The sequence below is a fragment of the Lates calcarifer genome, linkage group LG9, assembly GCF_001640805.2.
Source record: "Lates calcarifer isolate ASB-BC8 linkage group LG9, TLL_Latcal_v3, whole genome shotgun sequence".
Taxonomy (NCBI): domain Eukaryota; kingdom Metazoa; phylum Chordata; class Actinopteri; family Centropomidae; genus Lates; species Lates calcarifer.
In genome coordinates this window covers 254,671-275,176 of record NC_066841.1, presented here as the reverse complement: position 1 = coordinate 275,176, position 20,506 = coordinate 254,671, and the positions used below count along the sequence as shown (strand labels likewise).

General features: G+C 45.1%; 2 protein-coding genes across 2 annotated transcripts; both read left to right on the top strand.

Annotated features, from left to right (window-relative positions):
* The first annotated feature begins 434 nt into the window (after window positions 1–434).
* On the top strand, window positions 435–15,752 carry tcf7l1a (transcription factor 7 like 1a). Its single transcript, XM_051072731.1, is given in 14 exon segments — window positions 435–1,071; window positions 1,280–1,472; window positions 1,626–1,695; window positions 3,159–3,298; window positions 9,892–9,969; window positions 12,622–12,739; window positions 12,945–13,026; window positions 13,181–13,237; window positions 13,400–13,434; window positions 13,437–13,515; window positions 13,621–13,786; window positions 13,997–14,104; window positions 14,209–14,257; window positions 14,771–15,752. Coding segments are annotated over 13 exon segments (1,752 nt in total). The 5' UTR covers window positions 435–1,071; window positions 1,280–1,301; the 3' UTR covers window positions 15,370–15,752.
* A 132-nt stretch (window positions 15,753–15,884) lies between these two features.
* On the top strand, window positions 15,885–19,646 carry LOC108895947 (caspase-3). The gene is made up of 4 exons (XM_018694966.2): window positions 15,885–17,064; window positions 18,067–18,230; window positions 18,423–18,549; window positions 18,674–19,646. Exons 1-4 carry the CDS (start codon window positions 16,848–16,850, stop codon window positions 18,985–18,987), a joined length of 822 nt encoding a protein of 273 aa, XP_018550482.1. The 5' UTR covers window positions 15,885–16,847; the 3' UTR covers window positions 18,988–19,646.
* Window positions 19,647–20,506: the final 860 nt, after the last annotated feature.

Genomic DNA, 20,506 nt, shown 5'->3' with positions numbered 1-20,506 from the left:
GTGAGTGCAGACAGTCAGGATGTTTACACACTGACTGGAAATCAGTTCAGCCTCACATTTATTCCTCTTGTTTGTTTGCAGCTTAAAAATGCAAAAAAGTGCTGTTGAATGTGTTCTACTAATTATACTGCTTAATCTAATTTATCATCATCTTTATTATTATTAGATGGAAAACAGAGGCAGACTCCAGTTTCTGATCTACAGACACTGAGGGTTTACTCTAAACTAAATTAAGAGGCGAAAGAAGTTTGATGAATAGTTTTATTCTCAAGTTTCTGAGTAAAAATGAAGGATTTTACCTTCAAGTTCGCCTCTGGCAGTTTGATAAATAAACAGAAAAGTGTCAAATTGCTCCTTTAAACTCTAAAAGTACCCCCCCCCCCTCTTATTTCCATCTAAACTCCTCCCTCCCTCCTTTTTGTGCCTCCTCAGCAAACAAATGGGATCAACCTGTTGTGCCTGGTCAGGGATCAGTTCAGGCAACTCTTCCTTGCAGGCCGCTGCCGTATGCTGAACTGATCCAGGGTCTGTAAAGATCCTCGGTCCTCAGCCCCTTCTCCCTCCCTCTCTCCTCCCTCCCCAGCACCAGTGAATCCGACAGCCCCACAGTCTTTTCCTTCCAGTCCACATTAGAGGCACCGAGCAGCCCGTCTGTTTCCCACGCCTCCACACCGCAACCCTCCACAAAACCTCTTGAATCAGCAAAGACTGTAATATGCGGAAACGGCCGCGTTAAAGCAGCGTCTGTGGGGATTATGCACGTTTCCAACTGGACCAGCGATGTAGGAATTAAATCAAAAAGCGGCCTCGACTTTTTCCACCGGAGAAACTGCACAGGAGGCGACGTAAACTTTTCAGTCGGTGCGGACGGACCGCGCTCGGTTTTAACAATGTCACCGGCACCGAGCGGGTTATGAGTGATTTTTATTATGGTTTTGTAACCGTCTGGAGCTTTTCTTGTCAGCGCACGACATTTTATGGACTCTTTTCCTGGTGGAAACGAGCTGAAGGAGGATTTCCACACCTCAGGAATTTCGACGCCAGAAACTGAAGCGTCCGTGAACGCAGCAGGTAGCTAGCTAGCCTGTTAGCTAGTTTTTTTTAACGTAATAAAAAGACAAAAACATCGCTCAAATTAACGTTAACGGTGGTTGTGCTGCGTTCAGCACACAGCTAAGGTGACCATAAGATTTTCTGGAAGGTTTTCCAGTATTGTAGCTTGTTTTTTTTTCTCCACAAACTGTAAGTTTGGGCTAAACAAGTCAACCTGTAACGTTAGCTGCTGCGGCTAACGTCCAAACATGCCGCAGCTAAACGGGGGAGACGGAGACGACCTGGGAGCAAACGATGAACTGATCGCTTTTAAAGACGAAGGGGAGCAGGAGGAGAAGAGAAATGTGTCCGCTGAAAGGGACCTGGACGACGTCAAGTCATCTCTGGTCAACGAGTCAGAGAGCAGCTCGGACTCGGAGGTGAGTTTAGTGACCGGGGGGCCAGAAATGTTCAAAATCAACTTTTCTCCGTGGAGCCACAGGCATAGCTTTGTTTGTCTCGTGAGTCTTCTCCACTGAATCCACAATGTTCGTCTGGCTTTGTTTACGTTTGTGTGTGTGGTTTGTGTGCAGGCAGACAGACGCCCCAAGCCCGATCCAGATCTGGAGAGCAGGGCCAGGCACAGTCAGCTGTTTGAAGAAGGTATGCTCTCTCAGGAGTTTATCCCTGTGAATCCTCATAATGCCTGTCATCTTTTCCATTCAAGTTATGGCTCTTTCATGACTGTACAAGTTAAGTCAACATGTTCATTGAGAGTTTAAGTTGAACACTGCAGTATTAAACTGGATTTAGACTCGACTAAAGGATGATTACAGTCCTGCTGGTGGCTTTGTCTTGTGCAGTTGTCTGCAAAAGTTAATTACACATTTTCTTTATTGTTGAAGGTAAAAGAAGTAAATCTAACTCCTGCAGAAAAGAGACATTAAAGACATCAAATATTAATCCACTGTTATTTGTTATTGTGGCAACTTATAAGAATTAACTTCTGGGAGAAACATTACTATACATCACTACCAGACTCCATTGACAAAAACAGTAATTTAATGAGCAGAACACATGAGCTGCTGGAATGTTATTGCTTGATAAATTTGTTTGTTTGTGTTATTGTGTGACTTTTAGTGGTGGAACAAGTATTCAGATACTTTACATCAGTAAAAGTACCACACAGTAACAACAATAAACAAATAGCTGCTGCAAGAACTGCTTGGTAAAATTACTGATTTTGTCAATGGAGTTTTGTAGGGATAGAGAGCAATGTTCCTGGTTCCAAAGATTATTGTCCCTATCGATCATTTACGCCCAAAAACATGGGGAACATGGACCAGGTTGAAAAATACAGAGTTATCCTGTAAGCATGTGTGGGTGTAAAATCTTCTGTTCTGGGGGTGTGTGGCATTCAGTGTCACAGGAAACAGAGCAACACAGATTGAGGGAACAGTAAATTCCTCTAAACCTGAGCAGATACTGCAGGCAAATGTCCTGCAGTCAGTCGGAAAAGTGAGAGTGAAAAGAGGCTGACTTCTACAACGGGACAATGATCCAGAGCAGACCTCAAAATCCACCATGAACCACTCTACAAACACAAGCTGAGGCTTTTGCAGCCCCCCCTGCCCCCTGGACCTGAACATCGCTGAAAACCTGTGGGTGGATCTTAAAGCTGCTGTGTGAGCAGGACAGACTGAAATATCTCAGAACCTGAAATGATCTGCAGGAAGAGGCTGAATGTTCTAAATCAAGAATAGAAAGAGTCTCAGCTGGCTACATAAAATGTTTGCAAACTGTGATGTTTTATTCACATGCAGGGGTTAGATTTACTTCTTTTGCCCAAACTGTAGCTGGTGTACATAATTACACTGACTGAAGTAATCAATACCCTCAGGATGTATCACTCTCTCCATCAGTGTCATATCTTACGGACTAAAACCAGGACAGTATTTGTCTCCATTCCTTATGTCTTACCGTTTTCTAAAGTGTGTTTCACTTCTTTCTGAGCTCAGAAAACCTGTGTGTAGATCAGGTGATCAAACTTGGATCCATATGTGTAAAATGAGTCGGACTGACCCTTTAAATGTAACACACTCTGTGATGTTGGACTTGTGTCTCAGCGCTGAGGAGGCAGCAGGACGGCGGAGGTCTTTTCCAGCCCTCGCCGTACGTTGGATATCCCTTCTTCATGATCCCAGACCTCGGGAACCTCTGTAGTCCCTACCTCACCAACGGAGCCCTCACAACAAGTGCCCGCACGGTAAGACAACACACACACACACATATATTCACACATGCACATTAGCAGAGCATCCAGATCCAGCTGGGTGGCCTCTGAGATTGGAACAGCCACGGTACTTTAATTTCTTTGTTCAGCTCTCATCATTTTTGGAGACCTGAAGAGATAAAGTGATAAAGTCTGGAGGATGACGGCCCATTGACAAGAAAAAACTCATGGTTATGTACAGCTTCTGTTGCCTGTGCAGTGTGTGTGTGTGTTTGACGTTGTGTAGATGAATCTGTTTACAGCCGTAACTTGAACCCTGACTCGCCCAGTTGACTGCAACAGGCTCTAGCTGCTTCACACAGTGAGGATATCATTGTTTTTCAGATTGAGAGCTGGATACCTCTGACTCACCATTGTCTGGAAAGCTGTCATTGGTACACTAGATTGTGTGTGTGTGTGTGTGTGTAGGGTGGTTGGTGATGGTGCAGGGTTAGACAGGCCTGGACACAGTCTGTTGGTGAAGCTGCCTGCCTGCAGCAGCAGAGTTCACATTACGGCTGGTGCTGTGTGGCAGATAAGCTGCTGTAGCTGGCAGTTGCACGGCGGGGGTTGTGACAGCGTGTTGCCCAATTTCCCAGCCCCTGCAGCTTTATGGAAGCTCAGCTTGGATTATAGGGATACTGGGTGATGGTTTAATACAGTAACACTCATGGCTACTAATCTAAAAATTGCCTCGTTGGCAGAGTTAGGACTTTAAGAGTATTTTAAGTATTTTATTGCAGAGGACAGATGAGGATGTGTGGCCTCAGGGATAACGTTGTGCTGAGTTTGTGTGAGTAGGTCACTGTCTGATTTTTGTGTGGTCTTTATGTGCAGTTAAAACAACAGGGTTATTGTATGGAATCAGACTTGGAGAGTTCTGAGGAAACACTGAGATCCCGTCATCAGTGTTTTACATTTATTTTATTTGTGTGTGAATTTGTGAGTTTTAGCCAAGTTTCAGTTCTGCAGTTTTTAAAAATGTTAAGTTGGTGGGTGAGCTTCTCTCTCAGAAATGTATTCCTGGCTCGCATCATTTAGACTTTTGTTTTGGGAAAATATATATTCAAAAGCTATGTGAGGAAATAGATGTGAAAAATCTGGTATCAGTCCTTGTCTCTGAATACTTTTTTAGGGGGATTATTATTCAGTTTAGAGACTTTATAACAAAACATACAATCCAGTAACAGCAACATTTCACTGTAGTCCTGTGGTTTGCATTTGAAAGCAGTATATAAATATGTATGAAATGGTTTATGAGTCAGTATAATGTTGTTGTAAGCAGCTGTAAGAATATCTGAGGAGTTATTCCAGCTGTGTTGGAGCTACATTATGGAGCATTATTCACCATTTATTTAAAGTTTATGTACAGGACATACGTGCTTCACAGGGCGTCTTACAGTAAATCGTTATGTTGTTAACTGTTTTCATGAAAAACTGGACTTTAGATTTTGAGGTTTCTGGCTGCTTGTGATCGCTCAGTGACACAGATTTGTGATTTCTTTTCCTGCTTTGGTTTGTTTTGAAAGTCTTTCCTCTGCGGATTTAACCCAGACGCACATGTAGGCTAAACACACAGCCGAACCCACTCACACAAACACCTGCATTCCTCAGCTTTGTAACACCCCCCCACCCCACCCCCCACCCCTTGCATTTGTGGGTCATTGTTGTCATTAGCAGCGTCTGAATGGTCCTAATGCATGGCTCCACAGGGGGGTCGTTACATCTCATTATACCTCACACACTGCCTGTGGCTTCTGCAGACACACACACACACACACACACACACACTTCCACTGTGTCTGACTGATTGTTTGTGCTCAGGCTGCATGTTGCCTTGAGACAACACAGTTATTTCTGCTCTCCCTCTGCTCCGCTCCTCCTTCGCGTTTCTCTTTACACAGTGGAGACCTTGTGTGCGGAGTGTTAGGTGTGTTTATGAGAGAGAGAGGAGGAGGAGATGAGCCTGCCAGTCTGAAGGCAAGTCAAGGTAAACAAGCTATCGTTAGCTGGACGCTACCTGAACCATAATACAGGCTGTTTACTGTACTCATGCACCTCAGGCAGGAAGCAGAAGGCAGCATGCAGAGACAACCTGTCTGCTTACTCCCCCCCCCCAACCTGCCTCCAGTCTTTAAAAACTCCTGCAGATCCGCACTGCACACACTGTTCACGTTACTCATGAGGAGACCTTCATGTTCCAGTCGTTGTGTTTAAGGAAACATGTTTAGAAATAAACAAAAAAACAAGCAAATAGAAAATAAGATCTTCACACAACCAAAGATAGAAAATCTGCAAGCTGCACAAAAATGAACTCGTTAATAAAAGGATTTCAGGGACATCTGAAAAATGTTTGCCATTCTTTTTTACTTATAGTGTCATACAGGCTTTGTTAGTTAAAGGTCTAAAGAAGATGTCAGCACTGTCAGTTCCAATAAAGTTTATTCAAAGAAGACAACTGCATCATCAGCAGTGTTGACAAAAGATAATATTGCAGTTTATAATCAGTCTGACCTCAGCCAGGTGATCAGGCGTCGTGACCCCGCCCCTCGACCACCTGTCCACCTACAACTGCTCTGACAGATATTCAGTCGACTGTAAAGTGAATTCCCTTTTACACAGCCTGTTCAAGGCGGGAATGTGCCGTTATTTCACCTCGCCAGTCTGAATAAAAGGTACAAACACAGAACATTATAGAGTTTAGTCAGGATGAAAATCAGTTTAACTACGTCTGCAGGGGTAAAACACACCACAGAGTGGAAGGAGGAGAATCCTGGTTGGCTTTAAGGTTTGCTGACTTTATAAATCGGTCATGCATTCACTCACACACAGACAGCTTCATACCAGTGTCACACCTGAGCAGCAGTGAATGGTAGGAGGAGGAGGACTGAGGAGAGATAAGCTAACAGGTGTGTGTGAGTGTTTATCCCCCCTACACACACACATATACACACACACACACACTCTATTCCACTCTCTGTTAAAAAGGTTTGTGTTGACAAAGCTGCCCGCCTGTGTTACTCCTCATGTCCATGTCTCTGTGTGTATGAATGTGTTTAGTTAAAGTTGGTCCCTCTCAGTGGACTGGACAATCCCAGAATTCCTCTGTTTACTCCACATTGTCTCCAAAGTCTTAAAATACCAGGAGGATGACCTGTCTAAAACAACAACCACACACATGCTCATATACATGCTAACACACACACACACACACATTAAAACTCCTAGCTCTACATCAGAACAAAGCCTCTTTCCATATGTTTGTCTGTGCAGCAGGAAACCAATGGGAGCTGTACTTGTTGTTTTCAGTTAAATATAACGATTGTTTAGTTTTCTACAGATTCAGCATTTATTCCTGCTGGTATAAGCTCTTAAATACTAAGTTGCAAAACAGCTCCACATTAATAAGATGACCCCTTTTTCGAGGTTATCTTCTGATGATTAATGTCTCCAATATGATTGCTCAGCTTCAGTTACTAAGAGGAAGCTGTGGTTTCATGGGAACAAAGAAAGAACAAAGAAATCTTTGTTAAAGTCTAAGAAAGTCCACAATTCAATGTATGAACTGAATTTGTGTGGTTTCAGTTTTCAGAAGGTCACTTCAGGTTTAAGATGTTGGAGCCGAGATCTTTCAGCACTGATCAACAAACAGACTGATGTTCTCATCCCCAGAGTCATGCTGTTAGCATAGCAAAAACATAATTAAAACAGAGAGTAAATAAACTGGTTTTCTTTTACATGTCACTTTAAGTTTAACTTCTCAGGTTCATTAATGAGACTGGATTTATCTGCATGAAGTATTTAGACTAGAAGTTCAGTTATTTCCTAATCAATGATGAGTTTAGTGTTTTTTTCACCTCTGTTGCTCTCTAGTTACTTGACTTGATCTTCAGCCCTTTGTCTTGAATGTGAGCTGTGTGTGTGTGTGTGTGTGTGTGTGTGTGTGTTGTGCAGTGTTTCGTAAACAGCAGTAAGCCCAATAACTTCTCCTTTAGTCACACAGTGATTTTATGCTTCCCTCTGTAATAGAGTGATTGTGCAGGACTGTGTGTGTGTGTGTGTGTGTGTGTGTGGTGAGAGAGAGAGAGAGAGAGAGAGACTGTGTACATTGATTTTCCTGGTATTTCCAACAGCTGGATCCAGTTAGCACTCTCAGCCAGAGCTTCCTCGGGCCTCTGAACGGGGGGGGGGGGGCTGCATTGTGGAGTTGGTGTGTTTGTATTTCTAGGAGCGCAGGACTTTTGTGAATGTGTGTGTTTGTGCGTGCACCCCTGTGTGTAGACACTGCTGCGCTTGTGTGCATGTCCCGGCAGGGTCCACAAATGTCATGGGGTTTTATGCAGCAGCGTGGGGGGGGGGTGCACATGTGTGTTTGTATGCACGTCTGAAGCAGAGTGAGATGAGCTGAGATAAGAGTAATTATGAGGGAAAATGTAATTAGTTCAACATGATGGCTGCTCTGTTCCTGGTTGTGCTGACTGAGGACACTTATTATTTCCCTGTTTAACACTCAGTGTTTCTATGTGGACTTCAAGGTACCATGTGGCGAATTTAACCAGGAGCTTTGTTTGTTACAGTGCATGAGGATGTACACCCACATGCATGCAGCACACACTGCTGCTAATGGTTTCACACTGTCCGTCTGATCTGTATGTGGCAGCAACACGCTGAGATTTGGAGAAATATGGCAGCAGATAAACATGGATGTAAACGATGCTTTCTGTTTGTTTCACTGTGTCTTTTCCCCTTCCTCCTGTTTCAAATACACTTAAAATGATCGAGCCATGCTTCCAAAATAAGGTCAAAGGTCAAAGCTGTGTGTGCACAGATTTACTGTAACCAGGTTACCACAGTGCAGGTGAACCTGTCGTCCTGTTGCCTGTGTAACCTGGTCTGGTAAACGTACTGACAGTAGCTGGATCAGGCCTAGTCAGACTCCTGCATTTTGACAATGTGGGTGTTTTTCTACTTTTGAATAAGCAGATAGCAGCAGACAAACTGAACGTCTTGCTTTAAAGGAGCTCTTCTGTTATCTAGTGTTAAACCTCGATGAGGAGTCAGAGACGGATTTAAAAAAGAATCAGTCAGCAGAGGCCAAGATACACTGACTCTAATCAGTCGTCCAGGTCAGGCTCTAAAAACACTGCATCCTCCAAATTTCTCATGATGCAAACTCGACCGTGTCTTCCGTTAAATCCTCCCTGCCTGATAAACGGCCACATTGTTCAAACTCCTCTCCCCCAGTCAGTAACAGGGGCTTTCTGTTAAAGTCTCGGGCTGATGACATCGCTCTGAAATCATCAGTTATTTTCTCAGACGTTTGTGCAGTTGTTTTCACAGGGTGAGTGCTTCTTACATCCAGGGGCAAACTGGACTAAAATCAGTGGAGGGACCCTTTAAAAGACACCTGTGTGTGCAGGTGTGGCTCTGAGAGGCAGCAGGCGATGAGGATCAGAGCTGAGGAACGCTGTCACTTGGCAGTAAGGAGGAGAGCCTTGTGTTTTTTGGATTCTCTCCTCATGTTTGAGGTCAGAGGTCACAGTTGTGAGTCTGTTGACGTCACTCACAGTTGAATGAGCACCAAAGGCCTCGTTTTTTTTTTCCTGTGGGATCCTTCTGTGTCTGTGAGAGAGAGAGGAGGGTGGGGGGCGAGGGGGTTCCCTGTTTTTAGACAGCTTGGTCAGCAGTGGGTCCCTGGAGGGTTTGGGGGCTGGTAGGGTGTACATGTGTGGGGGAGGGGAGGAGGCGAAGGCAAACTTTCTGGAGTCTTTCCTTTGTCCAACTCAAGAACTTCAATAAAGAAGCAACGTGTCCCTCTGCAAACTTCACAGGTCATTTCAGCTTTTAAAGCTGTGTGTGTGTGTGTGTGTTGGTGTGTGTTTGTGCTGATCTAAAAAGCTGTGTCTGTGTATTGTGTGACTGATGTTTTTTTTCAGTGTGAACAGCAGAAAGAATGTAAACATGTGGGAGATGAACAACACTGAGCAGTGTAATCTCACCTGGGATCAAAAATAGTGATGTGTGGTTCAGCAGTAACCACAACATCCTGAACACTGATGTAGGGCGATTCCTGGGTAAAATCTTGCTCTTACAAGGAATCTTATGATTAATGATAATGTCAGTCACTGTCAGACACTGTCTAACAGAACTGAATTTATCTAGTTGTTTAAGTAGTGAGAGATTCGAGGCAGCGGTGCACAGAAAAAGAGGCCAAGACCTCGGAGGGTTGAGTAAAGATGGAGCAGAAAACTCTGCTCACTGATTGATCTGTTTGTGTTTCATCAGTGTGGTTTCTGCAGACAGACACACCGAACAAAGTCGACACAAACGGAGCTTAGATCAGCGTCTTTTCAGTCTGTCCCTTTTTTCATTTCCTGAAGATTTGACCATTAAATTCACTACGAGATCTGGATTCACGATGTAGCTGCTGCCGTCTCGGTGGCGATGTAGGCATTTTACATTAAAGAAAAGAGTCTTGTAAAGTAGCTGTAATCTGCTTCTTTTAGTCACAGACACTGAGAAACAGACGTGGAAGATGCCTGTTGTGTGGTTTGTACGGCTGGTTAAGCTTCCCCCTCTCTCCACAGTACCTGCCGTTTCAATGGCCTCTGCTCGACGTCCCCGGAAGATCAGCCATCAGAGACTCTGCTACTCCCACTCACCTGGTAAGACCTGGTCACCCACACACACAGAATCTATTCCATGTAACAGACACGTCCCACAACCTCTTATTCTCTGGTTGTCTTATGTAGCAGTAAAGGAGAAGTTAACATTTCACTGTCAGTCTCCAACATGCTATTAATACACACACTGGAGTCCAGGGTTTATCTCTTCAGCAGCTCTGCCTGTGTCTGTGACCTCAACACACAAAAGCAGAAAGAAAGGGTATCTACGTGCACACTGACCTTAGTCACACTAGCATGACAGATTGGATGGCTGTAGTGAATGCACAGTAGTAACCTGGTAAATTTGTGTCTGCGTGCAGCAGGTCAGATTTTACCCTTATTACTTTAAAGACTTATTTCAGTTGTTTTTAGTGAAACAAAAGTGAGCGTCCTAATGTTAAAAATAGTCAAATGTTCAGTGGTGGAAACTGTGAGAGATGTGGTGGTGGTTGAGTGAAGAGAGGAAGCAGTGGTAGAGAACAAAGCCGGTGACAGTTGATGTTTATAATGGTTGAATTTTTATCATTCCTCTGCTCCAGTGACAGTCCAGGCCCAGGGCCTTATGTTTTCAGGTTGTCAGTCCCTCCCATTTTCATGAACATGATATCTCTGTATCACCTTGAAGGAATGTCTTCAGAGATGAGATGAGCTGATTAGATTTTGGTGGTTGGAGGTCAAAGGTCATGGTCACTGTGACCACACAGGAACTGTTTTTTGCCATAACTCAAGAACTCACACACTAACTACCTGCAACTGGACGTACTGGCAGAGACACACAACCACGAGGAGGTAATCCTTGTTTCTTCCTGGTTCTGAAAACACAACAGAGACTTTCTGTCTTGGGCCACCCCTCACTGAACTGCTGCAGCTCACACACGTGTCCACACCATCAGTGTTCCTGCTGCAGAGCTGCTACTACCAGCTCCATTTTTATACATTTCATTTGTTGTAAGTTTAGACAGCAGATCCTTTCCCTGTCAGTTTTTGCTGAGAACCACGCTCCTCATGCATTACAACTAGCCAAGCTCTGTTAAAGGTTTCAGTTTCTGTTGGATCAGTCTTCATCCTCTTTCATCCTGTCACTCTGCTGTCACAGTCTTTGCCCTCCACAGACTCACGTGTATAAAGCTAATTAGAAGCCCAGTTAAATGAATACATGGCCGAGACATCTGTGTGAGATAACTTCTGTTGTGAATTGGCGCTATATAAATAAAATTGACTTGACTTGAAATCAGGTTTGTGTAATCCCCTCTGCCTCAGCTGTGTTTCTTGTTTACATGACATTTAAGAAATCAGGTTGCTGCACTGTAACCTGGTTACTTAATTACATGTATTTGCAGTAAAAGGCAGCTCGTTCTCACTGTAGACACAGAGTTCACTCTGTCCTGTACACCTCTTCACACTGGACATGGTGGATACAGATAATTACAGGCCGTTGTTTAACTTTGTCACAGTCATGGATGAAAAATGTCCACAGTTCTGGGAGATTGGCGCCTTCCGACGCCTGAAGTGAAGAAATGAACAGTCCTGAATGTTATCAGTGATGTTCTGACTTCCCATCAAACAGCGACTTTCAACTTCCTGGAATATTTTACTTCCTTGAAAGAAACAGTTGATCATTGGCACTAACACCTAAATCCACGCCTTTAATCATATTCAAGGACATAAAGAGACAGTTTCAAAGATCTTTTCCTTCTGGAAACAGGAGCAGATGAAACCATGAAGATCTGTTGCCTGTCCCGTCCTTAACTAATACACAACTACTGCCCTGCTACAGAGACCTATACAGAAGAGGACAGCAGCTTTTAGGTCTTGTTGCTGGTGTGTACTTCCAGGAATACTCCAGTACACCTTATCATTAAAATGAAGTGATATCCAAAAGGTTATCTCCAGCTCTGGAAAAAGAGCAAACCTTCACTGCCAAGTTCAGACGCAGCTCCAGACTGTAATTAATGAGCAAAAATGTAAAAGCTACAGTGAAAATGTGGAAGTGTTTCCACCGAACATGCCTTTGATAACATGTTGGTTGTGACTCATGAAATGTATCCACCCGTCTGCAGAGACAGCAACATTAAAGTAGTTGTTGAGCAGTGTACTGTAGATTTAACACTATTTCCTTTACATCTCTGAGCACCAGAGGACTGACTCTGCAGTTAGAGAAAGTCAGGTTCATGTTTATGCAGCCTGGCAGCCGTTCATCAGCCATGTTGGGAACTGTGAGTCGTCTTGTCTGGACGTGAATGTTGCTGAAACACAAGAGAATCTGTCTTAACTCTTGAGAATTGTGCATCTGATTAATAACTGTAGGCTTTTTTGTCCTTACTGGTTTTCCCTCATTCTTTGAGCAGTATGACTGCTGAAACTGGTTTTGAATTTCATTCAGTGTGGTCTTAAAGAGTTCTTTAAAATAGTTTTATCCTGCAGAAACCCTGTTCCCATCACATGAGACAAAACATATTTCTCTTCATTAGGGAAAGGACAGAGAAGCCTTAGTGTGTGCACCTCTGCCTGGGTTCTGAATGTGACAGACATCAGGTTAGAAGGAAGGTGGAGAAAGACTGTAACTAGTATACAGTGAATACTGACACCTGGTGGACAGATCACAGTACTGCAGCTTGAGTGATCACCTGTTCTCTGTGTGTGTCTCTACAGTCTAACAACATGCCTGTAGTGCAGCACCCCCACATGACCCACCTCCACCCACTGCTGTCCTACAGCCCAGAGGCCTTCTCCCCTCAGAGGGCCTCACCTGGCTTCTCCCCAGACACAGGTAAGCGGACTAATCTCACCTGTCCTCCAATCAGATCCTCTAAACACCAATTAGACCTGGAGACACAAACAGCACTTTATTTTGCCACGCACTGTCAGATACGCCTCAGTAATTATGAGCCAGCACATAAATGTTTCTGAGCTGACGTCAGCGTCTGTTGGAAAAACACCACGAACTCAGACCTGTGTGAACCTCACCTGTACAGGTATGTCGAGGACACCTCATGCTGCCTGCTACCCCGTCTCTCCTGGAGGCATGGCTCAGATCCCACACCCTCTCGGATGGCTGTGAGTAAAACACACACACTGTAAATGCAAATAAACACGTTGCAGAGAATTCAGCAGAGCATGAGACAGTCTGTGTGTGTGTGTGTGTGTGTGTGTGTGTGTGTGTGTGTGTGTGTGTGTCTGTCTGTGTGTGTGTGTGTGTGTGTGTGTGTAGGCCGGGACAGCCCATGTATCCCATCACGGGGGGGTTCTCACCTGCTGCTCTGTCAAGGTAAGTGTGTGTTGTGTTCACCAGACATTCAGCATTGAATGCAGTGTATCTTATTGTGTCTGGCTCATGATCTGGGGTATAGAATGAAAATATTTGGTGTGTGTGTGTGTGTGTGTGTGGTGTGTGTGTGTGTGTGTGTGTGTGTGTGTGTTGTGTTGGCAGCCTGGTGTCCAGTGGTTTCTCTCCACGTCTGGTGCCCACCCCCAGTCGTCCATCCCTCACCCGGCCATCGTCCCCACAGGAGTGAAGCAGGAGCCTGGATGCAGCAGCCAGCCTGGGTAACTAAAGAATCCTCTGTGGTGTTCCTTAAATACCCAGCAGGATGAATGTGACCTTTGTCCTGTAGATGACCTCTGACCCTGTGTTTCTGTGTCTTCCTGCAGGAAGTCGCTGCCTGACGCTCAGCAGGAGAAGGAAGACGAGAAGAAGCCTCACATTAAAAAACCACTTAATGCTTTTATGTTGTACATGAGGGAGGAGAGGCCCAAGGTGGTGGCTCAGTGCAAGGTGAAAGAGAGCGCCACCATCAACCAGATACTGGGACAGAGAGTGAGTGTGTTAACTTTCTACCAAAAGCTTCATTCACAGGTCGATCAGCTGGTTAACAGAACGGTGTTGACTGAGAAATGTTTATTAGTTCTACATTTACGTCACAGGACAAAAGAAGCTTTTTGCAGTAAATGTTTTGTGTGTATGTTCCCAAAGAGCTTTATTTTCTAAGGTTAACTCACTGATGTGTGTGTCGTCGTGCGTCCACAGTGGCACTCTCTGTCGAAGGAGGAACAGGCCAAATATTACGAACTGGCTCGTAAAGAGAGACTCCTCCACTCCAAGCTGTACCCCGGCTGGTCAGCCAGAGACAACTATGTGAGTCCATCCTGCTCACACGTTTACAACCTGTGTGAGGAGAGCAGACTGTGTCCATCAGCTGATATCAGACGTTAAAGCTCAGTTTGTTTGTTTTTGTTCAGGGTAAAAAGAAGAAGAGGAAGAGGGCCAAGAGTGAAACTCTGCTCGAAGGTAAGACGCCGTTCAGAGGAACCAGAGAGAGCACCTGTTTGATACATGACAGAGTGGATCACACCTTCATCCACTGCTGCGTCCTCACTAAGCTAACCTCACGCTAACAGTTCAAATCAGTCAGTATCTGTATGTGAGGTGGTTGGCATTAAACTCCGCCTCCACCCTCAGGAGGCGGAGCCATGCGGGTCACAATGTTTGGCATGAAAACAGCTGGACGTGACAGCAGGGCAGATAGCGTCACGCTGTGGAAACAATCTGAGTGAGCACTGGGAGTGTCATGGAGTTTGCATTGGATTTAGCTCTGAGGACATAGCTTGGACGTTGGCCCAGAACCACCACATTATCATAAGCATCCAGACGTTGAATCATCGTGGCACTCCCTGCATGCCAGCATCTGTAGTTCTGCACTCCGCTCCACAGGAAGTCTCCTGTTGTTTGTGTGCAGGTTGTGAACATGTGGTCGTTGTCAGCTCACCTGTTGATGAACCTGTGTGTGTGTTTGTTCCTCAGCTCCTGCAGCAGAGGATTTCTCCCCGCAGCTGAAGAGACCTCGCGCCCCCCCTGGACCTGAGGAGACGCCCCCCGCACACACTCTGCTCACGCAGCCTCACCCACAGACTGCACACACACACGCCCGCCCCCACCTGACGCAGCCGCACACCATCTCCCACCTGACGCACACGCACCTGTCGCAGGCCAGCCCCGCCTCCTCCCTGGACTCCCCGGCCACACCCACCACGGCGCTGGCGTCGCCCGCAGCTCCGGCCCCGACGCACACCGAGCACACACACTCCTCCTACGGCGGACACACGTCGCCCTACGGCGAGCAGCTGCAGCCGCTGTCCCTCACCACCAAGCCCCACAGGACCCCCCACCCCCTGAGCCGGAACACCGTCACTCCGGGACCCTCCACGCCGTCCTCGTCCTCCGACACCCCCACCTCCTCACCCCTCACGGCTTCGTCCAGGAGCTCACCCCTCCCTCCCCCTCTGCTCTCTCAGCCTTTCCTCGTCCCGCCTCCTACCTCCGCTCACCAATCAGCAGCGAGCTCTCACGGTGCCTTTACTCAGTCGCAGCCGTTCTTACTGAGAAGAACCAATCAGCTGTGAGCAGCGGCGTGCTGCCTTTACTGTGTCAATCATGAATCAGATCACCTGTAACACACACATAATGATTTGTACCTCTTTTTTAAAGCTGTAAATAAGCCTGTTTTTTAAACTTTTTTATAGATGTATCACGTTTTATATTAGTATGAAAAGGACAAATAATTGGTCAATATTTGACTACAGCTCTAACTTCATCAAACGGTGTATTTTTTGGAAACTGTCACTTTTTCTAATTCTCCTTTTTATGAATGATCAACTTGTGATGGAAAGCGAGGTGTGGCACAGGGGTCTGTTTGTTTCAAAATGCTTTTTTCACTTGGTAATAATGAGTGTCAGTCTATTTTCCAGTTCCTCCTCTGTGTTAATAAATATTCACTGAGTTCTGACCTGTGTGTTGTTGGGAACTGGAGTCTTGTTTTTATTTGAAGACGTGTTTACTGTGACGCGCAGCTCATGGAGGTGGTTCAGGTAAGGGTCTATAAATCTCCTCTAAAGGATCTTCAGGTCAGTTTTCCAGCCAGACTTTTTCTTTTTACTTTATTTGTAAAGCAAGAGTTTAAAATATGAAGTTCTTAAAGTTCTTCACAGGATTCAAATAAAGCCACTGCAGTAAAACTAAAACTAAAACGTTTGGACATGAGCATAAGGACATAAAGCACATGTGTTTTGTTGCTTCCTGTAGCAGAGTGATTTCTATGTTTTATGATCTTCATGTGCTTTTTATGTCTCTGCTCAGTTCATCTTATTTATTCCCCATTTCATTGCTTTGCATGTCACAATAAATAGTAGCTGCATGCTGTTTTACACACATACTAATATTGTCTTACTGTTATTGCTCTGTATGCTTCTTATCTAATCTCATGTTCTCTTTTTTTCTTCAGAGTGACGTCTGCTCAGGAACCTGTCGGTACATTTCCAGTCAGGTTCATTAATGTGCACTGTCCCTATTAATACACCAATGAATTAAATTTAAATGGATGAATGCAGGAATAAAGTAAACTAGTGAAGGGGAAGGTTTTTACAGATGTACAGAGAGTCATCTTTGGTTTTTCCAGCGTCTGCACCTGGAAAAGTAGCTGGACGTTTCCTCGTGACATCTTTGCTCCTGGTCTCGTGTAGTTCATTGAAACTGGTCATGATTCTGAAACCAGTTTTTATGGCTGCTTAACGAGCATTGACTCACTTGAGCAAACACCTGTGGAAAACACACCTGAGAGCAACATGCAGAGAGTTTCCACAGAGCTGTTTCCGAGCACAGGGAGGAAAAAGACAGAATTATGTAAGAGCTTGTGATCAACGTGAGCCTCCTGAGATGGAAACTCCATATATGGTCTGACAGGTGGGTGGAGGCGTGGCTACAACTCTACAGCTGTGAGGGAGAGGTTTAAGTGGACTGAGGAGCAGAAACAGAGTCTAACAGACATACGGACACAGACACAGAGACTTCATCTCCCACAGAGCAGACAGCAGAGTCAGACACCATGCTGCAGTGGAGAGGACTGAAGGAGCACAGAGGGGAGGGGAACAGAGCCGTGGTGGTGTCGGTGGCCAACTATGACCCCGGGGTGGAGCTGGGGAGGAGGCCTGGAGCCGCGAGGGACGCCAAGAGACTCCACCGCACCCTCAGCAAACTGGGCTTCAAGGTGGACATCCACAGTGACCTGAGCAGTGACGAGATCTATCAGCTGTTTCTGAAAGGTAACACACAGCACACACACTCTGCACAGGACGCCTGCTCTGTCTGTACACAGCACTACAGTAATCATCATAAGCATCTTTTATGTATTTGATCATCTGATAGATCCTGATAAACCCCGACCATGACAGTTCTTCAGCTTAGTTATTATTCTGAAGAAATGCTGGAAGATACATTCATGTAAAAAGACGTGTTCAGGACTCATCCAGAGAACTGAGTAAAGCATCATATGATATCAGTCCAAAAGGGGCAGACATGTATTTAGTATCAGGATAGACACCCAGACATCAGACAAACTGAAAGTTCACAGAGAGTTTTATAGCTGCGTGTCACGGAGAAGCTGTTAAACCATCCACAGGACCCATAAAATCCACTGAACCATTAGAACCACACAGCTACTCAACTCAATGATCAGTAGAACCAACTAAAGAACTCCCAGCTCTTCTTACAGTGTGTGAAGTAGAACCTCACAGATCCCTGAAACCTTCTTTAGATTCTCTAAATAACGCTCAGACTGAGGGGACGTGTTTAGAATCAGGACAGAGAGGCAGATATCAAAGCAGCTGAAGGTTCAGGTGGAGTTTTATAGCTGCTTATCACTAATAGATAAAACTATGTATATATATGATTATGATCACGTTGTGATGGAGGCTGATGACGTTCATCCGTCTCAGAAAAACAGCTCCTGAAAAGAAGAGCAGAGGAACAGCAGCACATGTAACGTTCACACCAGCTGTGTTGTGTTGATGTAAAATGTGTGATAGTAGAAATCCTCCTTGTAAACAGCTGTGACACAGAGAGTGAAGGTTTGTGTTCACACTCTCGTGAGTAAACACAGTTCAGGCTGAATGTTCTCTCACCTGTACAGACCTTATGTAAAGAGGTGGACGTGTCAGTGAGAGCACGCAGGTTATTACATGTTCCCCTCTGTCTGCACTGTGACTGATAAAACCTGAGGTGTGTAATTAACTGAGTGTGTGTGTTGTTGTGTGTTTGTGCTGCAGAGAGCAGGCGGCCTGTGAAGGACTGTTTTCTGGCCGTCCTGTCGTCTCACGGGGAGGAGGGCTGCGTGTTCGGAGCTGACGGGAAACCGGTCCAACTGTCTCGCATCTTCACTTATTTCGACAACCAATGTATGGAGAACAAGGCCAAACTGTTCCTCATACAGGTAGGAAGCAGCAGCAGGACGAGACGTCACTGGCACCAACACACAAACACAACCACCAGCAACTTTTGACTCTTAATGTCTGTGGACTCGTTGGAGAATCTGTCATCTTTGTTCAGCTTGAAATAAATGCTTTAGTTTCTCTGGCTCATGTTCACTCTGACTGAGGACCTGCTCTTGTTCCTGTCTCTGCAGGCCTGTCGGGGACATGCTCTGGATGATGGAGTGGAGGTGGATTCAGCAGCTGATTCCACAGAGTTCAGCTTCTCACAGTATCTGTCAGTTCCTGTAGATACAGCTGTGATGTTCGCCACAGCACCAGGTAAACACCAGTCCATGTTCTACACACATCACATACACACACATCTTCATGCCTGATGGTTTCCACCGCTGGGTTTTGGATCTTCTCCTCTGTTTAAACCCTCCTCCCTCCGTCCTCTCCTCAGGTTACGTAGCTTTCAATCACCTGTCAGGATCAGTCTTCCTCCAGACTTTCTGCTCTTTATTGGATGAGGGGGGAAACCGTAACCTGGAGCTGACTCGTCTGATGACCCGCCTGTCCCGCAGCGTGGCCTACAACTTCCAGGCCAAAGGTCGTGATGTGGGGGGGAAGAAGGAGATGCCGTGCTTCCTGACGCGACTGACCAGGGAAGTGTTCCCGTTCGCTGAGCCGGGGAAAGACGGCGGGGCCGCGGAGCTCTCAGCCACGTCACTGCTCCACTCTGAAAACGCCAGGACACGGACTCCTTCAATCAGTTAGACTGCAGCAGCAGAGTTTACGTGACTGCACCTGAATGAATGAAGGCAGCAATTCTCAGCAGGAATGTAGAGAGGGAGAGGAGATAAGCTGACCGACACTGACAGCAGCTGATGTCTGTGTTTTCCTCACACTGACTGACTGCAGGAAATCCACAGGCGTCATCAAGGAAACAGCAGCTGAAATATCTGCACATACTGTACATACCTCAGAGACACACTGTATTTAAATAGACTTACTTTGATTGAACTGATTTGTACCTTGATAAACCAAATGTTAATTCACTGAGTGATGCTCTAACTCGGTCTTTTTGTTGGAGTTCTGTCTCTCAGGCAGCATAAGGAGACTGAGTGGAAAATTACGTGCATCAGAACAGATCTTTAACCTGAAGAACGAGCTGATACCACTGCACTTTCACATTAAATCCACTCTGACAGTCTGAACAATGACTCACCACCACTTCACCTCTGTCTGACGACTGCAAACTGAACACTGAAATATTTGCTCATATTGTACAAACCTCTGTGATAAATGTCAGACCTGTAAAGTTTTATCCAGTATAAAGCTAATGTATGTCTGCAAACTAATGAGAAATAATTCATGTACAAAGTAATGTTCATATGTTCATGTACATTTAAATAAAGTATAAATCGTATCTGTAATATGCATCCAAACAGAGTTATGTTAGAGTCTGATATAACTGATATATATAAGGTAAAGGATGTTTGTCGCTGTGGGAGAGTCCATGAAGGCTCCCTCTGCTGGTGGGAACCATAAAACACAGGCTGTATCAGACTGGACTGTGTGAACTTGTTATCTCTGATATGATCATGTGATTCATCAGTCAGCAGGTTAAGATGCAACAAAGCAGCTGAATGTGTAAATATGCATATCATCAGGAAGTGTGTTTGTTCTGGTGTCGTCTACATCCTCCTCTGACCTGTGCTATCAGATTTTGAGTAGCAGGTAACTTGATCTACTTTCTCTTCTGTAAAGGTTCAATGACTGATCAGTCCTGACAGTAATTTAGATTCTGATTCATACAGAACATACACACAGAGAGTAATTCTACTTGACTTGAGTGTTTTCATCTCTACAACTTTATACATTAGAGAAGGTGTTTTCAGAGGTGTAGACCGGGTGGAGCTCTGCTGGGAATGATGTGATTCCACAGAACTGTGTGTGGACTAATGAGGACGAAAACAGGTGAACAAACAGGTGAGGGAGACGTCAATCAATCACAGTCTGTCAACACCCACACACACACAAGGCACTTTACAGTCAGGTGACTCAGCAAAGGAACAACCTGACACGAAGATCCCTGACACACTGTGTTGGATTTTACTTTCATTTCATTCACATCAGTGCATTTACAGAATCTAAAGAAGGTCCTGGGATCCTACATACGGTTCTTGTGGTTATTAGAAGGTTCTCAGGATCTTTTATGATGTTTTAGTGACTGATAAGAAGGTTCAAGAGGTTCTTCAGGTTGTTTAAGGCTTGTTTAAAAGGTTTAAGTTTT

Coding starts and splice junctions, on each gene's coding strand:
- LOC108895947 (XM_018694966.2), top strand. CDS start 16,848: ATGCTGCAGTGGAGAGGACTGAAGGAGCACAGAGGGGAGGGGAACAGA. Junction 17,065..18,066: donor CTATCAGCTGTTTCTGAAAG/GTAACACACAGC, acceptor TTTGTGCTGCAG/AGAGCAGGCGGCCTGTGAAG. Junction 18,550..18,673: donor GATGTTCGCCACAGCACCAG/GTAAACACCAGT, acceptor TCCTCTCCTCAG/GTTACGTAGCTTTCAATCAC.